Source organism: Dictyostelium purpureum, assembly GCF_000190715.1.
Source record: "Dictyostelium purpureum unplaced genomic scaffold DICPUscaffold_404, whole genome shotgun sequence".
In the NCBI taxonomy this organism is placed as follows: domain Eukaryota; phylum Evosea; class Eumycetozoa; order Dictyosteliales; family Dictyosteliaceae; genus Dictyostelium; species Dictyostelium purpureum.
Window position 1 is genome coordinate 1 of NW_003519740.1, and position 22111 is coordinate 22111.

The 22111-nt window shown below is 25.0% G+C and overlaps 8 protein-coding genes across 8 annotated transcripts; 5 read left to right on the forward strand and 3 right to left on the reverse strand.

Moving 5' to 3' along the window:
• Positions 1 to 593: 593 nt before the first annotated feature.
• On the forward strand, positions 594 to 824 carry DICPUDRAFT_158015 (uncharacterized protein; the record flags this gene model as incomplete). Its single annotated transcript, XM_003293160.1, has 2 exons — positions 594 to 603; positions 664 to 824. 2 exons carry the CDS (start codon positions 594 to 596, stop codon positions 822 to 824), a joined length of 171 nt encoding a protein of 56 aa, XP_003293208.1.
• A 256-nt stretch (positions 825 to 1080) lies between these two features.
• DICPUDRAFT_158016 (uncharacterized protein) lies at positions 1081 to 3667 on the reverse strand (the record flags this gene model as incomplete). Its single annotated transcript, XM_003293167.1, has 3 exons — positions 1081 to 2904; positions 2982 to 3164; positions 3266 to 3667. 3 exons carry the CDS (start codon positions 3665 to 3667, stop codon positions 1081 to 1083), a joined length of 2409 nt encoding a protein of 802 aa, XP_003293215.1.
• Positions 3668 to 4733: 1066 nt separating this feature from the next.
• DICPUDRAFT_41691 (uncharacterized protein) lies at positions 4734 to 6466 on the forward strand (the record flags this gene model as incomplete). The annotated part of the gene is made up of 3 exons (XM_003293161.1): positions 4734 to 5252; positions 5616 to 5986; positions 6067 to 6466. The coding sequence occupies 3 exons, from the start codon at positions 4734 to 4736 to the stop codon at positions 6464 to 6466; spliced, it is 1290 nt and encodes a 429-aa protein (XP_003293209.1).
• Positions 6467 to 6690: 224 nt separating this feature from the next.
• On the reverse strand, positions 6691 to 8291 carry DICPUDRAFT_95775 (uncharacterized protein; the record flags this gene model as incomplete). The annotated part of the gene is made up of 3 exons (XM_003293168.1): positions 6962 to 8291; positions 6861 to 6864; positions 6691 to 6786 (listed from the first exon to the last, which is right to left on the reverse strand). The coding sequence occupies exons 1-3, from the start codon at positions 7990 to 7992 to the stop codon at positions 6691 to 6693; spliced, it is 1131 nt and encodes a 376-aa protein (XP_003293216.1). The 5' UTR covers positions 7993 to 8291.
• A 1446-nt stretch (positions 8292 to 9737) lies between these two features.
• DICPUDRAFT_50833 (uncharacterized protein) lies at positions 9738 to 12764 on the forward strand. Its single transcript, XM_003293162.1, has 2 exons — positions 9738 to 11072; positions 11152 to 12764. Exons 1-2 carry the CDS (start codon positions 9747 to 9749, stop codon positions 12601 to 12603), a joined length of 2778 nt encoding a protein of 925 aa, XP_003293210.1. The 5' UTR covers positions 9738 to 9746; the 3' UTR covers positions 12604 to 12764.
• A 1339-nt stretch (positions 12765 to 14103) lies between these two features.
• Positions 14104 to 16634, forward strand: DICPUDRAFT_95777 (uncharacterized protein). Its single transcript, XM_003293163.1, has 5 exons — positions 14104 to 15259; positions 15338 to 15453; positions 15552 to 15748; positions 15821 to 16037; positions 16126 to 16634. The coding sequence occupies exons 1-5, from the start codon at positions 14244 to 14246 to the stop codon at positions 16602 to 16604; spliced, it is 2025 nt and encodes a 674-aa protein (XP_003293211.1). The 5' UTR covers positions 14104 to 14243; the 3' UTR covers positions 16605 to 16634.
• Positions 16635 to 17374: 740 nt separating this feature from the next.
• Positions 17375 to 18127, forward strand: DICPUDRAFT_83785 (uncharacterized protein; the record flags this gene model as incomplete). The annotated part of the gene is made up of 2 exons (XM_003293164.1): positions 17375 to 17533; positions 17711 to 18127. The coding sequence occupies 2 exons, from the start codon at positions 17375 to 17377 to the stop codon at positions 18125 to 18127; spliced, it is 576 nt and encodes a 191-aa protein (XP_003293212.1).
• A 577-nt stretch (positions 18128 to 18704) lies between these two features.
• ABCD2 (ABC transporter D family protein) lies at positions 18705 to 21604 on the reverse strand. Its single transcript, XM_003293169.1, has 6 exons — positions 21109 to 21604; positions 20576 to 21038; positions 20294 to 20498; positions 20030 to 20213; positions 19646 to 19954; positions 18705 to 19492 (listed from the first exon to the last, which is right to left on the reverse strand). Exons 1-6 carry the CDS (start codon positions 21305 to 21307, stop codon positions 18783 to 18785), a joined length of 2070 nt encoding a protein of 689 aa, XP_003293217.1. The 5' UTR covers positions 21308 to 21604; the 3' UTR covers positions 18705 to 18782.
• Positions 21605 to 22111: the final 507 nt, after the last annotated feature.

Here is a 22111-nt window from a genome sequence, read left to right on the forward strand (position 1 = left end):
GCATATTAAATATCATTTTAAAATTAACAAAAAAACAATTTTTATGATGTAAAAAATAAATTAATAAAAAAAATAAAACTTATTTTATATTTTATATTTTATATTTTATATTATCATAACCACTAAACATAATTAATTAAATTTATAAAATGAAAGATAATGTGTATATATAATATCCCTGTTTTTTTGATCAAAAATTAATCTTGGATAAAAACTAAATATTTTAATTTCTTTTTAAAAATCATATAATTAATAATTTTTTAATAATTTTTTTTAGGTTTATACAAAAAAAACAAAAAACATATCTAAATAATGTATTTCAAGTAAAATCATTTTGGAAAATAATGCTAACGTTTTTTCCTGCATATATTTAAATATTACTTTAAAAAAAATAAATTTATTTGTTTTTTATTTTTTTATTTATTTTATTTTTTTTATATTTATATTTTGATTTATTTACACACACACATAACTATATTAAAATTAACATTTAACTATTTATATTATTAAATAAACAACCACAACAATAAAAAAACTATTTACTATTTTTATTTTATTTATTAAACTTTAATACTATTACTATTTTTAAAAAAATGATATCTGGTATATATCTTTTTTTTTTTTAAAATATATACACAATATTAATTATTTTTTTTTATATAGACTTAACTTTTAGACAATACAAATCAAATAAATATCAACTATCACCATCACCAGCACCACAAACACCAAGTGTAACCATAAACCCAGATAGTTACCAAAGAAAAAAAATTACAATTAGTACACTAAACTTTTCAAAACCAAGTGGGGGTTTGATTATTTAAATGAATATATAAATAAAAAAACAAATAAATTGTACAATATTTAAATCTTTGGGTTATTTTTAAAAAAAAAAAAAATTAATACTTTTTTTAATTTTACAGTTTATAGTTTTTAGAAATAAAAAAAAAAAAAAAAAATTTTTTTTTATTTATCTTTATTAATATCTTTTATTATAATTTAAAATGATTTTGAGATGTTTGCCTGTGGGGACTTCTTTTTCTTTCACGTCCCATATTGGAGGGTCTTTTGGTAAAAAGTCTAAAGATAGTTGGTGGCATAATATGTAAAGATCGATTGAATCAAGACTACTATTTTCAGAAGTTCATTACGCATACCGATAAGTCTATTAATTGAAGAAAAAACTGAATCTGGAATAGGCTCACTATTAATAAGATCTGGTTGAAGGCATACCAATATATGTGTGAGGTGGTACATTGACACTGAGGGGCAAACTTGATCCAAAACCTCTGTATCTGATAGGAGCTCTTTGTTCATAACTAAAAGATTTGCTGTTTCGATCATTTGTGATAAACCGTTTATTGATTCGTCGAGATGATTTACTGATGCCCAATCTTGAATTTTAGAGAGCTCAAGTTTCATTTGAAAACCATTAACAACTGAACATAAACCATCCAAACTATTTAAAGATTTGAGGAGTGATGAATTTATATAATAAAATAATTGACTATAAAATTGGATAATTAAACTTGGATGTACATAATTTTGTCTAAGTATTTCAAAAAACTCTTTAAGGACATCCAATGTTGTATTGCTTGTTAACTGACTGTTGAAACTAAGACCATTTCTAGAAGAGTAGGATGCTGATGATGTTGGTGTGCTGTTGGCAGAATTATTGGTAGCTGCGTCATAGGCCGGGATATCTGGTGTTGATTTTCTACGTGATACCTTTCCACTATTAAATGCTAAAATATCATGTTGTAAAATGCTTCCAACTAAACCTGGTGATAATTTTTGATATGCATTTTGAACTAATTTAGAATAAAATTTGAAGATAATAGTCTTTAAATTGTATTCAAAACTACTAATTGGTGATAATGTTGATTGACCACCAACATTATTTTCTGGTTGGGTAGATGGTTCCAAATCTGTTTTATTTTTAAGTTTTGCTAATAATAAACATGAGGTTGATAACCAGTAAGCTAAAAGTACACTATCGTTTTGACATTTTTTAAAGGTAGTTTCGAATGCTGCGTTTATACTTGAAAACACTCTTGTTCCAATTTTGAAATCCTTTAATACGCCCAATGATAAAAGGCCATCAAAGATATTGATGCCTGAAACTGGTAAATTTCCTTTGAATTGTGGCTCTGCTAAAAATATATTTCTTTCGATCATTGATTTTTCATCGAGCTCTTGTTTATATGCAGCAGATTGTTTTCTAAGCTCCTCAATCGAACCCGATGTATTATTTGATTTGGTAGTTACAACCTCTGGTGAGTCTGTACCTCTCTTTTTATTATTTAAACTTAATGATTGAATTGCAGCTGCAGATGATGTACCAAGTGATCCCGATTGAATTTTTTCTAATAATTCCTGTTTATCTTTTTCTAATTGAGCAATTACTCTCTCTTGAGCTTCATTCTCTTGCTGTAATGATTGGTATTTGACTCTTAAATCTGAACCAGAGATATTTGAAAACTCTGAATTGGATTGATTGATTTGTTTAATCTGCTTCTTTAACTTTGTAATTTCTTTTTCTAGACCTGTTATAATTGTTAACTTTTCCATTTTCTCCTGTCTTAATATCTCAACCTCTGAGGATGTATCACCACTGCTATACCTTGAAACATCATTTATCTGTTGATTAATTAAATTTTCCTTTTCAATTTGAAAATCATCAATTAAAACTTCGTTTGCCTTTATTTCATTTTGTAAATCTTTATTTATTTTTTTTAATGTTTCAATTTCGTTTTCTTTAGCTTTAATAATTGTTAATCTTTCATAACTTTCACTTTCAATTGCCTCAATTTCTTTGTACAGTTTATCAATTTCGTTTTTTAAATCTTTTTTACTTTCTACCAAATCATCATTTAAATCGTCATCTGAAAAATCATTTGATGTCTATAAAAAAATAAATAAAAAAATATTAATATGGGTAATATAAGATAATAAAAAAAGAGGGAAAAAAAAACACTTACAATATCAGTTGCCATTGAAGTATCAACTGTAGTATCTGATAGCTCATCATCTGTTTTATCTAAGAAATAATCGTCACCACCAAAGGTTCTTACAATTCTTGGATCTTTTGATGCATCTTGTTTATTATTTACTTTAACTAATGGTTTACTATTGAATTTTATTGGTATCGTATTAAATGAACACTATAAATATTTTTTAATTTTTTTAAAAAAATTTTATAATTAATATTTATTTATTTTTTATAATATTAGAAATTTTATATCTATTATTTTTCAATACATACATTGATTTGTGGTTCTGGTTTTAAACCTTTTGTGAATGATAAATTTACACTTTGACTATGCTTTGAGTTCATGTATGAGGTTAGGTCCAATTCTATTTTCCCTAAAACCTTGCCTTGAGACTTCTTTTTTTCTTCTTTTAATTGTAGAGATAGTTTCTTTTCATCTGGTTTTTGTGATTTTGAATCAATAAAAAATTTACTTTCGAACGAGATCTTTTCTTCAAAAATTGCTTCGCTATTTCTTACAATTATATGTGATGTTTCGCCTGAAGATTTACTTGTACCTCTTCTCCAATAAACAAACACCGAACCCCCATTTAACTCTTTTAAGTTAACAACTTTTTTAATTAATATTTCAACTTTAACTTTTAATACATCCTTTCCTTTATGTTTTTTTAACATTTTTTATAAAAAAAAATTATAAAATTAAAATAAATAAAATAATTCCTTTTATATAATTAATATTTTTATTATTTTTATTATTATTATTATTATTACTGTCTGTATAAAGAAAAAATAAATAAAAAATAAAAAAGAAATAATCTATGTATAATTGGTATATGTGTTTTTTATTATAAAAAAAATAAACCACACACAAACACAATAAAAATCGAGATTATAATGAAAAAAAAATAAAATTTTTTTTTTAATTTTTAAAAAATAAATTAAAAAAAATAAAAAATAAAAAATAAAAAAATAATATAAATAATGCATACGTTTGCATAAATACCCCAAATTTTCACCTTGTGGATGACATAAAAGAAATCAAAAAAAAATCAAATAAAAAGAAATCATGAACATCAATTAACATAATATATTTTATAACCATTATTAAAATTCCCACACAAAATCTTTACTATTATTGACCTTTGCTAAAAAAAAGAAATCTATTAAAATACAAAATATGAATGATTTAAATAAAATTTATTATAAAAATCAATTAATGGTATGATGTATTATAAAAAAATAAAAATTCAAATAAAAAAAAGAATCAATGTCAAAAAATAAAAAAACTATTCAATTTAATAAAGGGAATTAAGAACAAATTTTTTTTAAGTAATTTTCTCAATTTATTAAATATTTATAATAAAATAAAAAAATAAATAAAAAATAAAAAAAAAAAAAGAAAAATTTTTTTTTTAAAAAACGAAAAAAAAAAAAAAAAAATTATCGTTTTTTATCAAATTTTTTATTTTTTTTTAAATTACTCTTTATATTTTTAAATAAATAAACAATTATGTCAGAGTTAGATAATAATAATACTATTAATAATAGTGAAGGAGAAGAAGAAAACTACGAAGAATTAACAGAAGAACAATTAAATGAATTAAATGAATTAAATAAAGATGATACCAATTCACCATTTGGACAAAGAACACCAATTAAATCATTATCAGAATTAATTTCAGAAGCTAATTCAAACAATAAAGGTGGTGAAGCAAGTATCGAAGGTGATTTAGTCGAATCAATGGGAACTTTAGCATTAACCAACGAAAAGACCACTGCAAATTTTTTAATTATCGATACCAATGCTTTAATTTCTGGTGTTAGATTAGAAACTTTAGGTAAAGAACTTTGGACCATCCCAGAAGTTTTAGAAGAAGTTAAAGATAAGAAAACTAGTGACTTTGTTACTGCTTTTCCATTCGAAATTAAAACTAGACAACCAACTCCAGAATCAGTTAAAGCAGTTATTGATTTCTCAATGAAAACTGGTGATTATCCATCTTTATCTGCCCCTGATATTAAGCTTATTGCTTTAGCCTATACTTTTGAAGCCGAAGTTAATGGTACTGAACACATAAAAACTGAACCAGAAAAGATTCAAGTTACAACTTCAAAACCACAACAAACCTCAATTAATAGTAAATCATTTAACCCATCAGAAAATAATAATAACAACAACAACAATACTAATAAAAAAGAAAAGAAACCAAAACAACCAAAAGAACCAAAAGAACCAAAAGAACCAAAAGAACCAAAAGAAGTTAAACCAGCAACTACTGAAAATAAGGTTGAGGGAGAAAATACAGCTGATAAACCAAAAAAGAGAAATAGACCAGGTAAACAACAAAGATTAGCATTAAAGAAGAAAGCTGAAAAAGCTGCCGCTACTGCAACTAAAGAAACTTCACCAGAAATTAAACAAGAAGAACCAATTAAAACTGTTGTTGAAGAAAAAGTTGATACCCCAGTTGCTGTTGTTAAACCAACTGAAGATAATTGTAAATGTGAACACAATCATGAAAAAGAAGAACAGGTTAAAGAAGAAAAAGAAGAAAAGGAAGAAAAAGAATCAACTACTACATCTACAGCTACCAATAGCACTAATAATAATAATAAATCAAAGAAAAATAGTAAGAAAAACAAATTAGTTGTTAATTTAGATAAAATTGAAGAAGAAGTTTCAAAAGAAAAAGTAGTAGATCCAAATGAAGTACTTAGACAATTAAAACAAAAGCAAGCTGAAGAAGCTGAAGAAAGAAAGAAGAATAGAACTATTTCAAAAGAAGACGAAGGTGAATGGATCACACCAGATAATATTTCAAAGGTTTCAACTACTTATGTTCAAGAAAAAGTTCATTATGATGTTGGTTGTATTACTAAAGATTTCTCAATGCAAAATGTTATCCTTCAAATGGGTCTTCATTTAATTAGTGTAGATGGTGTTGTTATCAAACAAGTCAAACAATTCGTTTTAAAATGTGTTGCATGTTTAAAGTAATTATAAATTTAAAAATAATAATAATAATTAATATCATATTAATGGTTTTTTTTTATTTATTTATTTATTTATTTAGTATTACAACTGATATGGAAAAAATATTTTGTTCACATTGTGGTAATAAATCTTTATATAAAGCAACAACCTATGTTGATAGAAATGGTAATCAAAGAGTATCAGTTGGTTCTGCTAAGCAATTTAATTTAAGAGGTACCATTTTTTCAATTCCAAAACCAAAGGGTGGCAAGAAACATAGTGATATGATTGTAACTGAAGAACAATATATACATAGATTAAAAGTCACTGGTCAATATTATAAAAAGAAGGTTTCAAAGGAAATTAATTTAGACGATCTTGAAATGGGTTTTGGTCATACTGGTCCATCAGATAATATTGTTATTGGTTATGGTAATAAAAATCCAAATATTGCACGTAAGAGAATCGGTAAAAAGAACAAATCAATTTCAATCTTTTAAAATTATAACTTTTAATCAGCTATAATATAATTAAAAAAAAATAAAAAATTTATAATTATAAAAAAAAAAATAAAAAATAAAAAATTTTTAAAAAAAAAAAGTATGGTTTATCCTTTAGGTACAAAGATTATTGTAGTTTTATTAATATGTTATTTTGGTTATTCTTTTTTTAATATACAGGTACATATTATTATGAGAGAGAATAACCTTTAGTTTTTTTTAAATTAAGCAGTTGGATAAGAGGCACATGAAGCTATACCACAATTGTTCTTTCTATTCTTGGACATTTGAATGAAACCTTGCATACCCCATGATACACCCTGAATAAATTAAAAATTTAATGATTAGTATATATTTAGAACTATTTAATTTTTTAATGCTAGTTAATACATACCCATCTATAGTTTTTATTAAAAAAAGAAATAAAAAAAGAAATAAAAAAATATTAGTACTTTTAACAAAAATTTGAAAGTTTATAAAATTATTGATACATACGAATTTTTAACTAGCCAGTATTGGGATGTTTTTCTTCCATCATCGGATGATGAGTCAGTAACAATTTCATCGATACCAAAGTCATCATTATGTCTAATTCTAATTTGATGTTTATTTGGTGAAGCATTGTTTTCATCTTTTTTGGCAACACCATAACCAACAACCAATACACCATGGTCTAATTCAGTTGGTGAGCATTTTGGTTCATAGTATACACCAGAGCTGTATAATTGGAAGGAATTATGGGAGGCATCAATAGCAACAGAAACTGGACCATTTTTAGCAACTGCAGTTTCTAGTTGACTTTCTGAACCAGCAGTGATGTTAACATAGCCGGAAAGAGTAGCACCTATACTAGTTGGTTTGAAAAGACATTTGGTACCACTTTGGGCTTTGTATGGGTATGATGATTCAGTATCAATACCTTTATTTTGAATAATATAAATAAAAGCATTATCCATTAAACCACCATCGCATCCAAGATTTCCTTCAGCACCAGAACAATCAACGAGATTTTGTTCAGAAAGTGAAACTAATTTACCTGTTTTAATTTGGTGGGCACCTTCAACTGAACCGGTTGTAGAGAAAGACCAGCATGAACCACATTGTCCTTGATCTTTAATTGGAGTTACTGCACCTTTCTTGTTCCAATCTACTGAGGTTGGGTTTCTGCCATCGTCACTTCCAAATATTTCCTCAAGAGCACGGCCATCATATCCACGGTGGAGCAAAGAGTTAACGTGAGTACCCAAGTAATATTTTTGATATTCGAGATTGGTAAGATCGGCAAAAATATTAAGACCTAAGACAGTTTCGCTACCTTTGCTATTCCAGTCATGTACATAGTCCATATTATCTTTGAAAATTCCGTAACGACGACCAAATTCTTGGTTTTCATATTGCTTGCCATGTTTAATAGTCCATTCGGTGAAAGCGGTTTTATATTGTTGTTCAGTGAATTTTGAATTGATTTTATATCCAGCTGAAAAATTTATAAATATTATTAAAAGTAAAGCAAATAATAATCTCATTTTTTATTATTATATTATTATTATTGTTATTTTTTTAAATGATATATTAATAAAACAAATAAAAAAAAGTGAATTTAGTATTTATTATTTTTTGATTATAAGTGAACAAAAAAAATTTTAAAAAAATTAAATTAAATTTAAAAAAATGTTATTATCTTTTAAATTAAAAAAATAAAAAATAAAATAATTTATCTATAATTATTTATATATATATATAAAATATTTAGTTTGAAATAGAAAAAAGATTATATTAATTAAATTATAAAAAAAAAAAATATTTAAATATTTTTGTTTTTTTAAATTATAATATTGAAAATAATGTTATTTATTTAAAAAAATAAAATAAAAAAAATTTTATATGTATTTAGGGATGGTGGGTGTATTGTTATTTTATTTTAAATTGTAATAATTTTTTATTTTGATAATAATTTAAACATATTTGTATTATTTTTGCCCCCACCACTCTCATCATCCCCCATTTTAAAAAAAACAATTTATTTATTTTTTTATTGTTAATTTGAATTATATAAAAACAAAATAGAAATTTAAAAAGAAAAATCAAACGACAGTTCTTTTTTTAATTTCTTTAATAGGATAAAAAATTCTATCATTTGAAAAAAAAAAAAAAAAATAAAAAAAAAAAAAAAAAAAATTTCTTTTTGTAACCAATTATAATTGATTTTTTGTTATTATGTAATATTTTATTTTTTTACATTAATTATTTTTTAGATTTATATTGGTCATTCTGACATGGGGTCTTTTTTAAATTTATTTTTCCAACCAAATTAATTCTTTGAAATAACGTCTGGGGTAAAAAAATAAATCACAACTGATCTAAAAATAACATTCCCTCATTTTAAAAAATGGAGCCTTTTTTAAAAAACTGATGAACCAAAATAGATTGATTTAAAAAGATTATTAAAAATTATTGTGCGCTATATAAAATTTCTGTTTCCCTTTATAGGCTAATAGATTAATAAATAAAATTGTCATTGTGATTATTTGAATACTATAAATTTTTACTATTATTGTTTTTATTTGATCCTGTATGATTATTTTTTTTATATTCTATAGAATATAAATATTTGATCTTAAATATTTTAAAAATTAATTTTAATATTTAAAAATTTTTTATTGGAATGTTCATTTTATCTAATTTAATTTTTTTTTTTTTTTTTTTTTTTTTAATTTGGTTGATCTGAGTTTTCCATTTAAAGAATTTTTTAAAATAAAAAAAAAAATATAAATAAAATAAAAATAAAAATAAATAAAAATAAAAATTTTAAAAAAAAATTTTAAAAAAAAAATTTAAAAAAAAAAAAAAAAAGACGAAAAATTTTTAGATTTGGTCATTAAAAACAAATATTTGACGAAACAAATAAATATATTCCAAAATAATTTTCTTTTATTTTAATTAATTTTGTTTTGTTTAAATCTATTTATTTAATTTTAATTTTAATTTTAATTTTAAAATTTTTTTTTCACTCATACCACATTTTTTTTTTATTTTTATTTTTTTTTCATTTTTTAAAATTATTATTTTTATAAATAGTATTATTTTTATTTTTATATAAATGAAACAAAATAATACAAAGCAAAAGCAACAGCAGTCACCTCAACAATCACAACCCAGCAATAATAAGGGAAACCCAAAGAAAAGAACTAACGATCAAATAACCAAAGAAAGTACAGCTTCAAAATTGGTTAAAGGTTTAAAAATTCAAAACGATAAAAAATCAACAAACCAACAACAAATGAAAAAAGTCAAAACTGATAATAATAATAATCAAACATCAAAACAAAATACTAATAAAAATAATAATAACAGCGGTAATACTTTATCACACGAAAATATATTAAAATCAATAATCGATTCATATATCGTACCATTAACCAATGGTGAAAATAATAGAGGGTTTTTTGATGTTAAGACCTATTTACCAAATGTTATAGTTTTATTACATCAAAATCAATGCTTAAAGAAATGTTTAGACTCTAGTGTTAAATTATCAGCAGAAGGCGTCAAGCTTAGGGAAAGATGGATGGAAATCTTAAATTATCTTTTGAAACCATCAAATAGTAACCTCTGGGTTGGTATTCACTTATTATGCGAGACCATTCGTGTATGCGATTACGATATTATGATTAGCAAGTTGGATCAATGGTTAGCTTTATTAACTCAATTAGTCGAAGGCCAAAAGAAATCAATTCAACAAAAACAAAATGGTGCTTCCAACAAATTAGCTTATAAATCTGGTTCAAAGAAAGAAGAAAATAATATTACATTTAAAGAATATGGATCAATTATTATCGTTTTATCATTGCTCGTCGAAAAAGCAACCAAATGGAACGATTTAAAGAGAACTATTACCAACAACACAGTTATGTCACCAATTGTCCATTTAATTTTAACCTCTTTAGATAAGGATCTTGGTTACCCAGATGAATGCAAGGTAGATTCATTAGTAGCAATTACATCTTTGATTCAATCTGCTAGCACTGCTCTTAAGCCATATCTTAATAAAATCGAAACCCTTGTTTATCCATTACTCTTTAACAATAATAAATCAATTCAAGAGTCAGCTTCGTCAGTAATCGCTCATTTACCACAATGTGTTGGTATCAATTCAACTGAATTCTATTGGGATGTCTCTGTACAAAAGATTTTAAAAGAAATGAACGATATCATTGACAATGTCTTCACTTTCCTTGAGGACGACGATAAACAAAATGGCGGTGGTAACAAAACCCACGTCGATAGTCCAAAAGTTGCATCTGGTGCCAACTCAAGCAGACAAATTAATTTACCATCAACAAGCAAACTTATAAATATTGGTGATGATGCCAACTCAATGTTAAAATCATTGGTCAATGTTAAATTCCCAGAAGCACCAAAAGAACCACATTTACAAACTAGTTTTTATATTAAAGCATTCTTTGGTTTATCCCATTGTCTTTTACGTATCTTTTCTACTTCAAGTGCCACTGCCTCGCCTGTACCAATTGATGAAGTTATAAAATTAATTTGCAGAATTTTAAATCCAAATTTAAATCATTTAACTTTTTCAAATTTAATTATGGTATGTTTTAAATCAAATAATTATTATTAATATAATGTTTATATTATATAACTAACATACCCCTCTTTTATTTATATAGTCCTTTTCAATTTCTCAAATGATTTATATTATTCAACAATTACACTTACAAGCATTTATAATTTTATCAGGTATTTTAAAGATTTTTAGAAAATCATTATTAGTACATTGTAAAACTATTTCAGCATTATTATTAAGACCATTGAAATCATTAAACTATTCATTAATGAGTCCAATCATTCATGCTCAAATCTATTCAACTATTAGCGATGCCGTTGAATCCTTTGGTGCTTCAAGTTCAGAATCATTAGCAGTTCCAGTTTTAAAAATATTATTAAGAGATATTTTACCATACATTCCAGAAAGTATTAGTCAAACTGCTTCAACTACTGCAGTTAGTAATGGTAAACAACAATCTGCAAATTCAACTACAGCCTCATCAAGTGTTATTCAACAAAATATTAGAAACACAATTAATCAAACAATTGGTAATGTTGATACCACCCTTCAAGATTTTAACAGTTTAACAATTAAACAAAATTCACTTACTGCCTTATCAAGTATTTTATTACATTGTGGTTCATATCTTCAACAACAACAACAACAGGGCTATTCATCATCAAATGCTTTTGAAGAGGAGCAATCGACAAACATTAACAATACCAATAAGAATATTTTAAGATTCGAAATCGATCAATTATTGGTATCATTATTATTAGAGTGCCAATCATTAGCTAGTGTTAAAAAGAATTCAATCACCTATTTAAATAGCTCATACAACTGCTGGAGATACCGTTCAAAATTATATGAATGTTTAATTCATTGTGTTTTAAAACCAGTTTCAAATACTCCACCAGTCCTTCCATATGCCATGCGTATCTTTACCAATGGTATGAATACCGACCATTACCCACGTGTAAGAACTATTTGCTGTAAAGGTCTTAGTGTTTGCGAATCAATCATTCATCCACAAACCCCATCACTTTCAACCACTCAATCAGTTCATTCACTTTCAATGAATTTAAATTATAAAGGTGGAAGTAGTACCAATATTTTAAGCGACGATGAAGGCGACAATCTATCAGATGATGAAGACTACGATAGTTTAAATGATTCAGATGATTTAGATGATTTAGATGAAGGTAACATTGATGAAGAAGATGACGACTTAAATGAAAAAATAGAAATTAATTCAAATGATTTAGAAACCGATGATCTCGACGAATCAATTCAAGAGGAACAAGAAGAAGAAGAACAAGAAGAAGAAGAGGAAGAAGAGGAAGAGGAACAAGAAACCGAATCAAAAGAAGAAATTAAATTAGTTAAAGGTCAAGAAAATAATAATGTAGTAATGAAAACTTCATTATTTAGTGCCTCAACCATCACCCAACAACAAAACTCTGTTAAAATTTCAAAAATCGAAACAAAGAAATCATTCTCAGCTACTTCTGCCGCTCCAATAGAAGATGAAGATGACGACAATGATTTAGATTTACCAGATATTGAAGATTAAATTCATCATACCAAAATAATTTATGGTAATATATTATTACCATAAATGATAATAATACTTATTTTACAAAAATATAAATCATATTTTTCTCAATCCTATCGACAATTTTATTTATTAGGTAAATTAAAATAAATAAAAAAAACTCAAAATTATTTTTCATTAAAATTATTTGAAATCTGGCTCCTTATTTTTTTTTTTTTATAATAATTATAATGGTTTTTTTTTTTTTTTTTTTTTTTTTTTTTTTTTTTTAAATTTGGGAATTTTTTGGGTTTTTTTTAAACCAAAATTTTTTATAAAAAAAAAAAACTCCAAAAAAAAAAAAACATTTTTTTTCCAAAAAAAGGGGGGGGTTCCATTAAAATTTTTAAAAAAAGAAAAAAATTTTTTTTTTTTTTTTAATGGGGGGTCCCCCCTCTGGATTTTAAACTACTTTTTTTATTACCCCCCCAGATCTTTTTTTGCAAACATAATAAATATTAATAAATTCTTTTGGGGGGGGGTGGAAATATTTTTAATCAAAATTATATTAATGTAAAAAAAAACACCAATTATTAAAAAACTACACCCACACACACACCCACAACATATATACTTATTCACTCCGCCACACCCACCAAATACAACATTATTAATAGAGAAAAAAAAATAAAAAAAATAAACAGTCACACACACACCCACTCCCCACTTAACTCACATTATATATTGTTTTTCTCTTTTAATTAATTTTTTTTATATTTATATATTTTTTTTTTTTTATTTTTTATTTTTTATTTTTTTTTATTTTTTTTTTTTATTTATTTCAAATCATCTAATAGAAAAAAGTAACAAACCATTATTTATAATAATTTATATATTATTATTATTATTATTGTTTTTAATAATAAAGAAAATATAATAATAGATAGTTATTTTACATCATTTTTAATCATCACCAGAATTTTAAATCACCACTCAATCAAATTAATCATATTGTTAGCAAACAAACAACAAACAGGTGAATCATCATCATCATCATTTTATCTCATCGTAAAACAGAACAAAACAATAAAATTTATATATACTTTTTTAATTACATAAATTACAATTATAAAAATTTTATTTATTATTGTTTAAATTGGTTTTATTTCTTATTTTTTATAATAAAAAAATTAACTATCTATATATAGTATCAAAATTTATATATTTTATTTTTTTTGTTTTTAAATATTATTTTTTTTAAAATTTTTTTTTTAATTTTATTTTTTAATTTTTTTTATTATTTTTAAAATTAAACTTTTTTTTTTTTTTTTTTTCATAATATAAAATAATAATAATAATAATAATAATAGTTATATTAATTGTGTTTTTTTAATTTATTTTAGAATAGAATAAATCACACAACCTAAAAATAGAAACAAAAGATTTTTTTTTAATAAAATATACACAATAAAATAATAAAATAACAACATCACATTTGTTTTAAAATAATTTTATGTTTTTATAATTTTAATTTTAATTTTTAAACCAATAAATAAAGAAAATAAATATATAATAATAATAAAAACATATTTAAACAATATAATATTTATATATTATATTTAAAATAAATATAATATAAAGATAAAGAATTAATAATATTAATAAAACAATAAAATAATATGTTTAACTCATTTCAAGAAAGGCAACCAAATACTGATAATATAATCAGTGCCAAATTAAAACTAAATGAGTTTTTTTTAACTTATTTATCACAAACAGAAACTACACAATATATTCACGATTTATTAAATGGTTTAAATAATAGCACTCCCAATAGTACTCCAACTAAACTTCCAACATCACCTTCAACATCACCATACAAAGCACACCCAAGTGATGAACCAGTTGTCTTTTCATTAGGTGAACCAACTACACCAAATGACAATATTCAAGAGATTGACAGCTTACAAAACTTACAACCAGATTTCACAAAATCATTAAATAAAGAAATTGTTAATAATGAAGAGCAAAAAATTAGAATTGAAGAGCCACAGCACCAAGCAGAATTGTTAACCCAAGAAAAAATTGAACAAAATTTTGTTGATGAAACCAATAAACAAACCAATGAACAAGATAATGTAAAAGTAGTAGAGCCAAAAGAACAAGAGAAACGACAAGAACAAAAAATTGAATCTGTAGTAATGGAGCAGCCACAACAACCAAAGCCAAAAGTTGAAACTATAGAGAATGAACAAGATAAAATTATGGTTGATACTATTAATACAACCAATAATACTGTAAATAGTAATGAATGTACACCACCACCACAAAAAATAGAACAACAACAACCAACAATTAAAATACCTCAATTTTATTTCCCAAATAATAAAAAAATCACAACCTCACCAAATGTAAATAACGATAGCTTTGAGTTTGGTTTGTCAACGATCAAGCATAACTTTGAACTATTTAAAGGTCAACCAGAATCAGTTGACCCAATAACAAATAATGTAATTAATAATAACACCAATAACTGTACTACTACAACTCATTATATAACATCATTTGACGAATTTGAAACTATAATTAAAGAACTTTATACATTCCCTAGGATTTTAAATAGGCTATTATTTATATATACACTTAGAACGCTTAGATTGAATGACATTTGTATTACAGAAGATAAATTTGTTGAGTAAGTATCATAAAAACCATTCCGCTTAAAAAAAAGGTATAATAAAACTAATTCATTTTTTTTTTTAATTTAATTTAGGTTTTGGAAAAACCATATTTACGGAAAAGAACCAGAAGAGCTTTTATTTAATATTTTAAGAAAATCAGAAGATTCAAAATATTTATATTATGAGGACTTTTTCTTATTTTCAAAAAGTTTGTATTATTTATTATTTATTATATATTATTTATTATTTTATTAATTTTTAATTTATTATTTTTTATATTTTTTATTTTTTTATTTTCTCCAATAGCGCTAATTGATTTTCATCCAGGTTTAGAATTTTTATCAAATACACCAGAGTTCCAAGATAGATACCAAGAGACTATTATCATTAGAATCTTTTATGGTACATGCAGAAATAAAGGTAGAATAACAGTTAAAGATTTGAAATCAAATAACTTTATAAGATCATTAAGTTTATTGGATGCCGAGCCCGATATTAATAAGGTAAAAAAAAATAATATATTCATAAATTAAAAATTAATATTAATTCATGTTTTATTATAATATTAATTATAGCATTTAGAATACTTTTCATATGAACATTTCTATGTAATTTATTGTAAATTTTGGGAATTGGATATAGATCATGATTTATTTATAGATGCAAATGATTTAGCCAAATATGGTAGTTGCAGTTTAACCCCTTTAATTATAGATAGAATCATTATCAACGCAATTTTTACTAAAACTTTATTTGGTGTCAAAAACAAACTTTCTTATCAAGATTTTGTTTGTATGTATCATTTTTATAAACTAACTATTATTATTTAATTAAATAGAGTTTATTTTTATAATACTAACTATAATTATTAATTTAATAGGGTTTATTTTATCTGAAGAGGATAAAACAAGTGAAACAAGTATTGAATTTTGGTTTAGCTGTGTAGATATTGATAGTGATGGATTTTTAAGCTTATATGAAATGGATACATTTTATAAAGAGCAAAAGCAACGTTTAGATTATTTAAATTTAGACCCACCAGTATTCAAAGATCTTTTATGTCAAATATTAGATATGGTAAAACCAGATGCAATCGAGAAAATTACATTATTGGATTTAAAAAGTTCAAAAATGGCAGGTTACCTTTTTAATATTTTATTCAACATAAACAAATTCTTACAGCAAGAGTCAAAAGAATCAATTACCTGCGATCAACCAATGAGTGATTGGAATAGATTTGCCCTACAAGAATATGAAAGGGCATTGGCCGAAGAATCACTATCATATCAAGAAGATGATGAAGATGATGATGAAGAAGATGATGATGACGAAGACGATAGAAGAATGCACATTGAATAAAATATTAAATAAAATTTATTGCATAAATTTAAAAAAAAATAAAAAGTCTTATTTCCTTGTTACTAATATTTTTTATTTTAATATCTTTAATTTTTTTTCTTGTCAATTCTAAACCAAGTTTCCCAATTAATTTTTCTTAAAATCTGTAACATAACTCATAATTTTTTTTTAAAAGTGAAGATAATTAAAAGACCTAACTCATAATTTTTTTTTTTTTTTTAAATGTGAAGATAATTAAAAGCAAATGCTTTAAATTAATCAGTAAAATCCCTAACTCCCTTGTAGGAAATTCGTTCGACCACTTGGCTATCATTGCTCCCCCCTAACTCATAAACTTCTTTATTTTTCAAAATAGTAGGTGATCAGTATTATTTTTAAAAAGTGTTTTTTTTTTTTAAAAAAAAAGGTTAAATCACCGGAAAGATAACCATAAATAAATTTAATCGACAGCTGCAGGGTTCGAACCTGCGCCTCCGAGGAGATCTGATTTCAAGTCAGACGCGTTAGACCACTTCGCTAAGCTGTCAAGTTGATGATTCTCTTTCAAAAGGTGTACTATCCAGAATTATATTGTGAAGAAGAGATCAACTCAGGAAATACTTGCTGAAAATTTTCGAATCACAATGCCCGTTCTGTCCAGACAAAGAATCATCAGAAATTATATTCTTCAAGTGTCCATCGGTCAATAAACCGGTACAAGAAATAATAATCAAATTTTAAAAGAAGCTCAGTACAATCCTGTAGTATGGGACGAACACCTGTTTACCAAAATGGATAAACCATTCCTAGCAAATTTAACAGCAACAATTTTCGAACTAATATGGTACAGAAGAAACAAGAAAAATCATGAACATTTCACCTACGAGTTAACATATGAAAGAGTACTCAAGAGATTCAAGTTAATCTGCACAGCAGCATGGGAAAGTAAAGTCAAAAATATTAACAGAAAATATAAGAAACTTCAACACCAAGATCCAGCTAGTCAGCGATACTACACAATGAAGATAGTCAACAGGCTTGAAAAGTTTAGCAAGATATGGAATTCAGATATATTTAAATTTCAATTTAGTCTTTCAATATTTTTTTACTACCTGGATATTTTTTAGGTTCAATTGGATCATTTAATTCATAATTTCTCATTCTATGCAGTAAAAATGGACCCAATTAAATTAAATGCTAAACTTATGGACAATCTCGAATTTGATAGAGATGGTTATGTTTTTGGTACTTTAGAATTAACTTTTGATGCTAGATCAGGTGGTGATGTATACTATTCATGTGCCAATGTTCGTTTCCAAAATACAACTGCTGCTGCTAAAAGTAAAGGTCAAAAAATCAAAGTTGAATCAACTTTAACTCTTACTGACGGTAAAGGTAACCAACGTGGTGATATTGAATCTGATGGTAAAGCAACTGAACTCATCGTCCCAGATTTAATCAGTCACGAAGCTAAAGTAGACTCTGAAGATATTTACCTTTTAATTGATATATTGAAAATAAAAAATATAGGATTTACACAATAATTATTGTGTCTTACCCAGCCAAAATCATATGGAAAATACTGTAGAGTGAAAATACCGATACACCTTGGAAAGCTATAAACGGATGCTTTTATTTTTTTAAAAAAAAAAAAAAAATATTTTTGACAGAATCCAATTTTTCCCGGAAAGACCCATGGTTCTCTAATGAGTGGGTCTCTCCAGATCATCATTTCATTGCTGTAAGGAATTCTTGAAAATATATTTTCAATTTCAAAATTTATTATCTCAAAAAAAATAAAAAATATAAAATTATGGGACTAAATATCCTCCCTGCCACAATCCAAAAAAAAATTTTAAAAAAAAAAAAGTGAGTGGGAAAAAAAATTGAGAAAATGGATAATTTTTCGAGCAAAGTTGGAAACATCAAATATTAACCAAAACTTTTAAAAAGAGAAATTTCTTTATTTATATTATTAATTTGAACCCCTACTTTATATATGTTCAAACTAATGGGGTGCTTACTCCAACTAAGATAAAAAAGTATCCTATTAGGTTTTTTCAAATAAATAACCAAAACAATTGTAAAAACTATAAAATAAACTCTACATCATTAGGATTTAAATTGGATAATATTTAGCAATTACTTTAAAATTTTTTTTATTTTTTTTTTATTTTTTGTTACCATTTACTGTTTAGTTTAATGTGATAATGGTTTTTTTAAATGATCTTCGGAGTGATCAATTTTAGACCATTCCCAACCACCTCTACCATTAAATAATAAAACATAGTCGTGATAAGCTCTTAATTGTGGACGATGTGAAACAGTGAAAAGGGTGATGCCTAATTTCTTGCATGTTTCGTAGATTTTACCTTCAACTTCATCACTTACAGCACTAGTACATTCATCAAGGATGGCATATTGTGGACGATGATAAAAGAGACGAGCCATGGCAATACGTTGTTTTTGACCACCAGAGAGGGCAGTGAACCAATCTTTAGTGTCATCCCAACTCCATTGTCTAATAATGGTAAGATTTGGATCGACGGTAGCCAAGAGATGTTGAAGATCGTCATCGGTAACACCTAATCTCTTCATATCGTCGTGGCTATGTGGATAGATAATTTGATCACGGAGAGTTCCCAAAACGAGGTATGGTTTTTGTGGTACAAATAAGATATCTTCTTTTCTTGGTTTGATAACAGTACCGCAATGAAGTGGCCATAATTCACCTAAAATTCTAAATAATGAACTTTTGCCTGAACCATTTGGACCAGTAATCATAACATTTTGGTGTGGCATAACTTGGAAATCTAAATTTTCGACCAATAATTTACCCTCTGGTGAGACAATTGAAACATTTTCAAATTTAATGAATTCACCTTCGACAAAAGTACCACCTCCACTAACTTGGTTAGCATTGGAATTGGTAGTACGGGATTGACTACGTTTAATAAGACGAGTTTGGTCTGATCTCTTTCTCCATTCTTCTAACCAGCTTGACATATCGACATTGCTATCATATTTTTCATTAACTGGTGAGTTGCTATTGGTTAATAAACCTGGAATTTCATCTTCGTGAACAATAGTAAATTGTGATGTACCACGTTCCTTAATTTGTTTGATCATTTCTAAGAGCTCTGAAACACGTGAAGTATAACCTGCCATCAAGGTTACCTTATTACCTAATAATACAAGTTGTCCAATGGCTTGTGATAAAGCAACCATTAATTGAGTATTTCTAATATAATCTTTGGTTAATTCAGTTGAATCTTTATTTGAACTACCTCTGATACCAGTGTAGATTGGTAATACCATACAACCATAACCAACAATTGATGCACAATATTTAACTAAAAATCCATCAAAAACTATAAAAAAATAAATAAAAAATTAATTAATATCGAAGTTAAATATTATAGAATATAAATTTATATACTACTTACTTCCAACTAAGCACTTAAGGTAACTAACATAACCGGTATGATTATAGATATCACCAAATGATAAATTTATAATTTGTCTTTCTTTACGACTACCATCATAGAAGGCAATTTCTTCAGCATTAGTAATTAATCTTTGATGAACAGTACGATAATTACCTTCGAGTTCAGATTGCTTAGCAGTTAACTATGGTTATAAAATAATTAGTATAAAATTAACTTTATATACATGGAAATAAATAAATATGCTATTAAATCTAAACTTACTCTACCAAATGGTGGCATAATAATCTTTTTCAAGAAACCTGAAACAATGAAATAACCAAACATTAATAATGGTGAACCCCAACCCATAACAACTACAAGTTTTCTGGTGAATAATACTAAATCTAAAAATGGTTTGAATAAAGTAGTATATAAATTACTCATAGAATTACAAAACTGTTCGATATCTGATGTTACTCTTTGATCGCTATATAATTTTAATGTTAAAATATTAATATTAACTTAATGATACAATAGGATATTTTATGTATTGCTATAACTTACGCATTATCAATTCTATCTGCACCACCTAAATGGGAAGCTTTATAAAAATTAACACCTTCTAAATATTCTTTGTGAACATATTCGGATAATCTCTTTCTGAAACGAAGTGCCAACATATCGGTTTCATATTTAAGTGAACTGTTAACAAATGAAGCTGGAATGGAAACAAGGGCAAACTTGAGAACACCATTTCTCATTTCGGTCCATTTTCTAGCTACAAGATTTTGAGCATTTTTACCAGCGATTTCAGCAATTGATACTGATAACATTGTACGGGCAAATAATAATGCTGTTAAATATAATAAACTTAAAAATTCTTTACTCTTTAATGATGGAATGCAAATTCTTATAATCTTTGCTAAACGTCTAAAAAAGACTGCATCAACTCTGGTAACATTTCTTTTTTTATCTTGTTTATTATTTTTATCTTTTAAATCGATAATTAAACCACTTTGCTTATTACCTAATTAAAAAAAATTAGTAAAACTATCCATTATTATGTGTATGTATCTATATTATTTAGTTATAATTACCTTGATTTTTAGCTTTATAGAATTTAATTAAAGAGAATGTACCACCACCAAGAGCTAACAAAACCAAAACTTTTTTTCCGATGGATCCACTTAATTGATGTTGACCACCCGAGAAAAGAGCTTTGAGTCTATCAAGATTTCTTCTAACGGATCTGTTTTGTATACCAGCTAATGCTGATGATACAAAATTAGTTTCCATTATTACTATTGAATATTTATTATTATAAAAACTATAAAATATAAATTATATAATGTTTAAATAATAAAAACCCTTTTTAAAATAAAATATTATTATTATTATTTATTATTATTTATTAATATAAATAAAAAAATTATTAAAAAATACTAAGTTAGTAAAAGATATTAAAATTAGAAGATTGTTATTGAGATTATTTATAAATATTTTGTAAATTATTGTATATTATTGTATAAAATACTATTTAATTATGAACTCTATATTTTTTTTATTTTTTTTTATTTTTTTGGGAAAGAAAAGGAGAAAAGGAAATAAATGAATAAATAAAAATAAATGAACAAATAAAAGTTTTTAAAAATTAAAAATCAACAAATTATTGAAATTTTATGTGTGAGAGTGTTAAATAAATAAAAATATAATAATATAAATGTGTCTCTATATACAAGTGTGTGAAAATGTTTGTGTGTGCAAATAAAATATTTAATTATATTTTCATGCTTTATATTTAAATTTATTATTATTATTATTTTAATAAAAAGGTATAAAATGAAACAAATAAAACTATGTGATTTACCAATTACTTTTTTTGTAATAATTTATAAAACTATTGTTAATATTTAAAAATTTCAAAACCAAAACAGTTTTTTTGAAATTTAATAAAAGAAAAGAAAAAAAATTAAAAAAAAAAATTAAAAAAAAATATTAAAAATTTTAAAAAAATTAAAAATTAAAAAAAAAAAAAAAGCTTTTCGTGATATGGTACCATGCCTAACTATTTATGGTAAATTGGTTGACAATTTATTTGTT

Bases quoted from the DNA above. Each gene is read 5' to 3' on its own strand.
- DICPUDRAFT_50833 (XM_003293162.1), top strand. From the start codon at position 9,747: ATGAAAAAAGTCAAAACTGATAATAATAATAATCAAACATCAAAACAA. The intron at 11,073-11,151 runs GTATGTTTTAAA...TTATTTATATAG, and splicing joins CTTTTTCAAATTTAATTATG to TCCTTTTCAATTTCTCAAAT.
- DICPUDRAFT_95777 (XM_003293163.1), top strand. From the start codon at position 14,244: ATGTTTAACTCATTTCAAGAAAGGCAACCAAATACTGATAATATAATC. The intron at 15,260-15,337 runs GTAAGTATCATA...AATTTAATTTAG, and splicing joins ACAGAAGATAAATTTGTTGA to GTTTTGGAAAAACCATATTT. The intron at 16,038-16,125 runs GTATGTATCATT...TTAATTTAATAG, and splicing joins TTCTTATCAAGATTTTGTTT to GGTTTATTTTATCTGAAGAG.
- ABCD2 (XM_003293169.1), bottom strand. From the start codon at position 21,307: ATGGAAACTAATTTTGTATCATCAGCATTAGCTGGTATACAAAACAGA. The intron at 20,499-20,575 runs GTAAGTTATAGC...AAAATTATATAG, and splicing joins GCAGATAGAATTGATAATGC to CGATCAAAGAGTAACATCAG. The intron at 19,493-19,645 runs GTTTATTAACCA...ATGCTAACCAAG, and splicing joins TCACGAAGATGAAATTCCAG to TTAGTGGAGGTGGTACTTTT.